Here is a 7,453-nt window from a genome sequence, read left to right on the forward strand (position 1 = left end):
CATATTTTGGTCAAATTTTCATCATTTTTTCAAAAAAATTTTGCAAAATATAATCGAACCACCCAAGGCAAAACCTCAATTCCATAGAAAAACCGAAGGAAAAATCTAAAACATTTGTTCTTATCTATTATCTATTTTCGTAGGATATCGACCCCATATATCCAAGCCATGAACTTTTCTTTTCTGCAAGTATCTCCGCTTTGTATTATTTCTTGAAATGAAAAAAATGGGTCTTGGGTGTTTTACATTTATTTTCACATGTTTTCTTTGATTTTTGACTTGCAAGTACTTCAAAATGAAAATGCCAAATGAGCAATTTTGTTAGCTGTGATTTATTTATTTATTTATCATTTACTCTGTATATTTCGAACGTCATTCTTATATCTCTAGGAAAGCGGGGTTCTCTAGTTTGTTAGAAGCATATTTTCACTATGATTTCTCGTTTGTTAAGAGATGGAAATAGAATTCATAAATCAGTTGGTGTACAACCCTCTTATTTTGTAGGCTTTCACGTTGTTGCTCTTTTAAAATAGAATAATTGGAGTAAAATTACCATTAAAGCCAAGTTTGTGTCAAAGATAGAACAGAAAATAATACGAACAAAAAATGCATAAATGTAAAGCCTACTATTTTCACTGATCTTGTAGCTCAAACTGATAATAGATTGTCGTGTTCGTTTTAATGTTCTTTGACAGAAAAGGCGCAAGATCTCGGGTCACACCTTATTATGTTGCGCGAGTCTCGGAGCCTTTTCAGATGCGGAGCTTCCCCAAATCGATTCAAACTTTTTGGACAAATCATAAATATGCACAAACCGGAGCAAAATCTCGTCGCAAGTTTCACGGAGGGCTTGGTGTTGGCCGATCTCAACCCTGCAACGGCAAAGTTGGCTATCGGGATTCGGGATCATAGGGCCGGCTCTATCGGCAATAGGTTTCCTCTTCGTGCCGAGGATCGTGATGTCGTGGTACCCGAATCTCCCTGTGGGGAAATTCCCGTACGTGTTGGCTTATGCTCCGACAGAGCCAATACTTGCCTTGACTTGCAAGGTAATTCCACCATTGGGCGGCGTGGACGTGACGCCAGTTGTTTGGTTCGGATTGGTGAGCTTTCTGAATGAGATATTGGTGGGTCCACAAGGGCTGCTTATTCTTCTTTCCCAGCAAGTTTAAATCTGCATTTAGCTCTCTTAAGAGGGCTTTTTTTTTATATATACATACTATATAGCTTTTTTTGTCATGTGATATGGGAATAAATTATTCTTTCATTTGACAATAATGATAAGAGTATTAGAATCATGTATTCTAATTGATACCCTGCAAATGCATCACAAATATGCAAACTTAATCTGCATAGTGACAAAAAAAACGCTTCGAAATTCATGTCAGCGTTTTACTAATGCGAGTGAATTCTCAATATAGTTGGTGGTTATTCATATTCGTTTCAGGCCAAGTGCACAGAGAATGATATATATACATCATATTTTCACAAAAAGAGAAGAAAATGGGTAGTAATGGTAAAACTACAGTTGTCAACATTTCAGGTCAAAGAAACTACAAGGGGATAAATACATCTTCTTCTTTTTTAATGTTTGTCAGATGACTGACAACATTGCAACACAAAATCGGTGTACAGTTTATGAAAACCCATTCATCTCTATAACATATGATCAAACTAGCAGTGTTTTTCACCCTTCTTCGTCTATATATCTGTTGCAAGGAAGTTTCCCGACAAAATCACCTACACAAAGCGATTCCAAGCATTATCCTCTTGTTCTACGGGAGAGAGAGAGAGAGAGAGACAGAGAGAGAGATACCTTTTCGCCCAGCTTGAACGCAGGGAGACCCCTGTAAGGGCAAGTGCCACACCGAAAAGCATCTCCTAATCCACACTGCAAATAAATATATAATTGAAATCAGAAAGCTCGACACGCGAATCATTGAAAGAAAGAAAGAAAAAAAATAATAAGGGTTGTGTGTGGCTTAGCTTATTAAGCCTGCTTTTAGCTTTTTCTAAAAAAGCCCAACCATTTTAAAGTGTTCGGTAAAATAACTTTTAGTAAATGTTGAAAAAGTGATTTTGCAAAATATAGAAGAAATTGGAAAAGCAAGATTTTAGAAGCTTTTGAGAAAAGCAGCTTTTGAAAAAAAGCATAATCCAAAAGCACTTTTTTTAAAAGCAAAACTATGTCAAACGGTGTCAAACGGTGTCAAGATGTCATAAAAGGTCATACACTGCCACAAGATGATTGAGGATTTTCAAGTAGATCGTCACTCAGTCCCAACTTCTCAGCTTTCTCTTCAGCTTCGGCTCGCCCACAACTGCAATTCTTGCAAGCTTTCTTTGTGGCTCCAACTTCACAGTCGCTAACTGGATGAGACCAAAAGGTCATTTGCCATAAGACACGAGAAAAAGAGGGCAATTTGAAAGATTAAGGATCCCGGTATAGTGATCAAACCTTGTGGTAGCTGCGGTTTCTGCAGATCCTCTTCGGTTAAGAGACTATCCTCGTCGATCAAATCTGAATCATCAGCAATCTGAACTATTGGCGGCTTTTTTGAAGCCTTCTTTAAGGCAAAGGATGACCCTAGTTTCCAAGAAGGCTTTTTCGCCTTAACCTACAATCAAAATTAGACAATAAATCAACGTCTCTAGACTATAATAAACAATATGAATACAAAAATCTATGGCTGGCAAGGATTAACTTTGCATCAACTTTAACAAAAGGATAAGCCTTGGAATAATGCACCATAACATAATACCAATATTAAGATCAATAACTAGCCATGTGGCGAAGATGAAATTCTCCCAGCTTTTTCAAGTGTTTTCACTTCAGATTTGATGTTTCTTTCGTAAATGATATATAATTGAAATGGAAAAAGGATCATCCAGACTACACAGGTAAACATTGAGGCATACCATAATCGACTGTGCATTAGTTTCCAAATCAAGTTTCAGCTGAAGTGAATGTGCTTCAAGAAAACCTGCCAGAAGCAACTTGCGCTCGATATCCGAGATTGTCTGCCAAAAGCAATACCGCAACAGTTAATCGTCAAAAAATTGAAATTCAATATCTATATTCGCACCCGTATAGAGCTGTTTATAAACTAATAGAAGAAAGAAAACAAAAGAGATATACCAAAAAAAAAAAAAAAAAAAAAAAAAAGAGCCCAAAGAAACTGTATATATCCCGATCAAGAAGAATTGAGATAAACATAAAAAAATATGAGCACATATTTCATTACCTTATTTGTGGCCTCAGCTGCCAACAGAGACCGGTGGCAGAGTATTATACTTCCTGGCTTCATAGCTCTTGAAATTTCTTTAAACAACTGCTCATTTAGGGATTCAATCGATCTACAGAAAGAAATTACAACATCCACAGAGGAAGATTGAACTGGCAAATGAGCTGAGAAAAACCAAAAAAACAAAGTCAGAAGAACATCATATAAATAAGATATTGGATCACTAAACCACCTAAACTTTTCTACTTTATTGAAACCCCATGAACCCCCCAACACCAGGTTCTAGAAGATATCAGAGAATTTTTGTTCAACTGCTCAGATTCGATACTGAGAGTGTGACCTCTGCTTCGGTGAAGACTCACAGAGGCTCTTACCTAAGGGCATCTATAAACTACCATACACAAATGATATACATTCTCAAAATTAGAAAACTAATCAGACATGCATTGTCTTGGTGTTAACTCTGACCCCTATCGAATAAAAGAAACCATCCTCAATTGTCCAGAATCTGATTTAAATTCTTTGTGAACAATTAAGATGAATGTATAAATGAATTTAGAAAAAACTAGCAGAATATAAAGAAGTTGAACTAAGATCTATTCTAAAGCGGAATACTATATTATCACTATGATGTAAATCAGACATGAAGAGGAAATTACACAGCAAAGACACTTGAGTGATGATAAGAGGATAACAGTTTTCAACCGCGAAACTGGCCTCAAGCTCTCCGAGTGCCTTGAAAACGGCACCAGAAGATAGAACCAAATCATCAGTTAATGCCAACACGCTCCCGAGCATCGTGAAGATCTTTACTCTGAGAAAGAACCAAAAGAAATTACAATTCCAGAACATGAAAGTAAAAAAAAAAAACAAAATTGCATTTTTGTTTACTTGTAATCATCTTTTAGATCCTATGCCAATCAACAAACTGTGACAAAAATAGAAAGCTCATGTAATCTTTTGACCCTCAACAAAACCCGAACTGAATTAGGGGGTGTAAAAACCTTCAAATTTCGAATCTTGGTGACACATAGAGCGCACAACAAATAGAGTAAAAAAAGACTGATTCTGAGTCCAACCAAATGCAAGTAAAAAAACAGATATATATATATGTATATATATATATAAAAAACAAAAAAAAACAAATAAAAAAAAGATTTTAAAAAACATCCAAAGTAACGAAAGACTTGGGCTTCTTCTTGAAGAAAGTCAAGAGAGACACTCTAGGGAACCTTTTGCCTTTTCTGCCCAGTGGTTGCGGAGCGAAGACAAAAGAGCACGAAGATAAAGTTGAAGCACGATTCAGAAGAGATGTATCGGAAAATCCCTGAAACCCTAGTTTAGTTATTGGAATATTTGAGTGCGCCGATAAGGGGATCAAAGAGCAGAGAAAGTACCTTGTTCGAAGAAGGCAAAGTTGAGAAGCTTCGAAGAGGAGCCAAAAAAAAAAGAAAAAAGAAAGAGAGATTCGAGCTTTTTATAAGTTTCATGAAACGACGACTACGCGTGAGCTGTATAACATATAACAATTACAATTACCTAATTCATAATTAATTACATTATTACTCCCAACTTAGACTATCTTCAATCCAAAAACTCAAAAAACTACATTTTTGCTCTCTAAAATACAGTTTTTATCACACCAAACAGCGTTTCATCTCTAATTCAAATACTTTATTTTTAACACCAAAAATCATGTTATTCATAACCCTATTATTTTAATAATTTAAACATATTATAACTCATATTTATTTAACTTGTATACTTTGAATCCAATAATGTTATATTTTTAAAATATAATAAACATGCATATTATATATAACATGTAGTTGGTTCAAAATTTAATAAGTAACGTTATGCAAAAAAACCAAGGTTCGAAATGCCGTTTACAATGTCGTTTACGAAACCGGCTTAACCAGGATATACGAAACATTTCTTTCGTAAATACAGGATATATGTATACTATCGAAAATATTATCAACTTCATTATCGGATATCCCGAGTTGAAGTTCCGCCATATTTTCTAAAAACGCAACTGGGTTTCGTGGCACGTTCACAAACATTTTCATTTCGAAAATAATATATACTTGAGGCCAAACCATAAAATCAGGAGAGAAGGGTTATAATAACCTACCTCGAAAATAAGCGTCTATATTGCTCGTCCACGAGTCGTTCGCTCGTCCTGTGAACCTGAACGTGCACTAATACAGAGAATCCAGACGTTCACTTACTCTGTGAACCCTCTAAACGACTTTCAGTCTCGAGTCCTATCACGATAAATCAAACCGATCCTGAATCAGAATTCTATGAGTAATCAATAATACTCAAATTCAAACGTACGATTTAATAATCGTAGGACCCAAAGACATTTATAGCTATAAATTCAGAACTGTCAATAACTTATCTCAAGTATCTCAAATCATTAATCACCAAAAACCAGAATCTCAAATCACTTACTTTTCTAACACACGGCCAAAAAATCAAAACTCACGGCCAAGATAACAAACTCACGTCCAATTTATCCAAAAAAATCAAACAATCCATCTTACACATAAACTCAAGCATACCATCAATCCAAGAACACCAAAACCATCTCAACATCACTAAATCACGTCCAGAATATTAAAAACCCCAATTCTCAGATTCTCGCAAACCCTAAGTACCCAATTTTCGTCCAAAATTCAAAAACCTCAAACAAATCCTTTCAAACTCACATACCAAGGTACAATCATCACAAATCAATCTCAAACAACCATAATAGAAACTCAATTCGATAAGATTTCTTCTAAAAAATCAAAAACCCCCAATTCTTTTCAATTCAAACCCTAGATCTCCAATTCCATCTCGGGTTTGATTTATTACCCAATCTCTGTGAATTTGGACTCCTCGGCGTGCTCTCTCCCTTTCCCGGCGTCTCTTTCTCGGGCGGCGGCCACGGCGAGCTCGCGGCGGTGGCGCTCTGTTCGGCTGGGATGCGCGCGCGGTGGAGCTGTGATGGCGCGCGAGGGCTGAGCGAATAGTGAGAAGAAAAAGAAAGATCGAAGGAATGGATGATGGTGGTCGGCCGAAGATCTTGATGGCTGTTGTAAGTTTTTTTTTTCTTGGTTTTGCAGGTGTTGTCGCGCGGCTGGAGAATCAGGAGAAGAAGAAAGAGGAAGGAAAAAGGAAAAAGGAAATAAGGGAAAAAATAAAAACAATTTTCTTTTATATTTAAACGAAAATTGGGTATTTACCCATTAAAACCGTCAACTTTCATCACCGACTCATATTGACCCTAACCTCCAAGTTTTCATTTCAATTGAGCCCGAAAAACATGACAACCACGTCCTTGTCACAAAATTTTGTGACTAAAACCGTAACCGATCGAACTTTTAATTAAATTATTCAAACCGGGAATTTTCTCGCTCGTTCTCGATTATTTCAAATATATTCAAGGTTTCTCGGAAATAATTCTCGTCCTTGAGAATTTATTTTCTTAAGTTAAATTCCGGAACATTTCCTCGGAATTAATTTCTTATTCGAGACGAACTCGATAAATCCTTTATTTTATTCCGAGATTTCTCCTTACCTTGATATATTTCAAGTTAATTCGATAAACTTATTATTCCAACCCAAAATGATGGAAACGATTCTTTGAAAATTAATGTACATAATTTTCTCATCCTTTTGATTAACTTAATTTACAATATTATTCTTAAAACTTCGAGTCGCTACATCTTCAGTTGTGTCGTTTTCATCCCCCTTGCCATCGCCCTCTATCTCGTCGAATATTTCAAAATTCATCTCTTGTCTTGCATGCATTCGAATATAGTTATGCAGTGTCATAGTTGCGATAACTATTTTTACTTGATTTTTGAATGGATAACTAGGCATGACATTCAGGATTCTCCATCTTTTTTTCCACACTCCAAAGCTCCGCTTGATGACGCTTCTCAGAGAAGAATGCGCGCGATTGAAGATTTCTTTGCTTGTAGCGGGTTGAGCTCGCCTCGCACGAAAATGCTCTAGATGGTATGTTTGACCTTTATACGGACCAAGATATCCAAACAAACTAGGATAACCAGCGTCTACCAAATAATCCTTTCATGTGACAGATCAAGTGGAATAAAATGATTTAGTTTAAACTGTATACAAGACAAAGCAATAGGAAAAAATTATAGTCATACCTTCTGAAGGTTTTGGAAAGTTAATCTCAGTATCACGAAGAG

General features: G+C 36.1%; 1 protein-coding gene across 3 annotated transcripts; it reads right to left on the reverse strand.

Moving 5' to 3' along the window:
- Positions 1-1,554: 1,554 nt before the first annotated feature.
- Positions 1,555-6,413, reverse strand: LOC149402943 (anamorsin homolog). 3 transcript variants are annotated; one of them, XM_089609434.1, is made up of 9 exons: positions 6,108-6,413; positions 5,380-5,512; positions 3,905-4,059; positions 3,246-3,409; positions 2,920-3,021; positions 2,459-2,618; positions 2,234-2,370; positions 1,817-1,891; positions 1,555-1,740 (listed from the first exon to the last, which is right to left on the reverse strand). In XM_089609434.1, exons 3-9 carry the CDS (start codon positions 4,041-4,043, stop codon positions 1,702-1,704), a joined length of 816 nt encoding a protein of 271 aa, XP_089465560.1. In that variant the 5' UTR covers positions 4,044-4,059; positions 5,380-5,512; positions 6,108-6,413; the 3' UTR covers positions 1,555-1,701. The 3 variants fall into 3 exon arrangements, with proteins under 3 accessions (XP_089465560.1, XP_089465562.1, XP_089465561.1); XM_089609436.1 differs by lacking the exon at positions 5,380-5,512; XM_089609435.1 differs by lacking the exons at positions 5,380-5,512; positions 6,108-6,413 and adding an exon at positions 4,478-4,585.
- Positions 6,414-7,453: the final 1,040 nt, after the last annotated feature.

This window comes from Urtica dioica, chromosome 3 (genome assembly GCF_054948205.1).
Source record: "Urtica dioica subsp. dioica isolate 48M chromosome 3, U.dioica_male_clone48M_v1_H2, whole genome shotgun sequence".
Taxonomy (NCBI): Eukaryota; Viridiplantae; Streptophyta; class Magnoliopsida; order Rosales; family Urticaceae; genus Urtica; species Urtica dioica.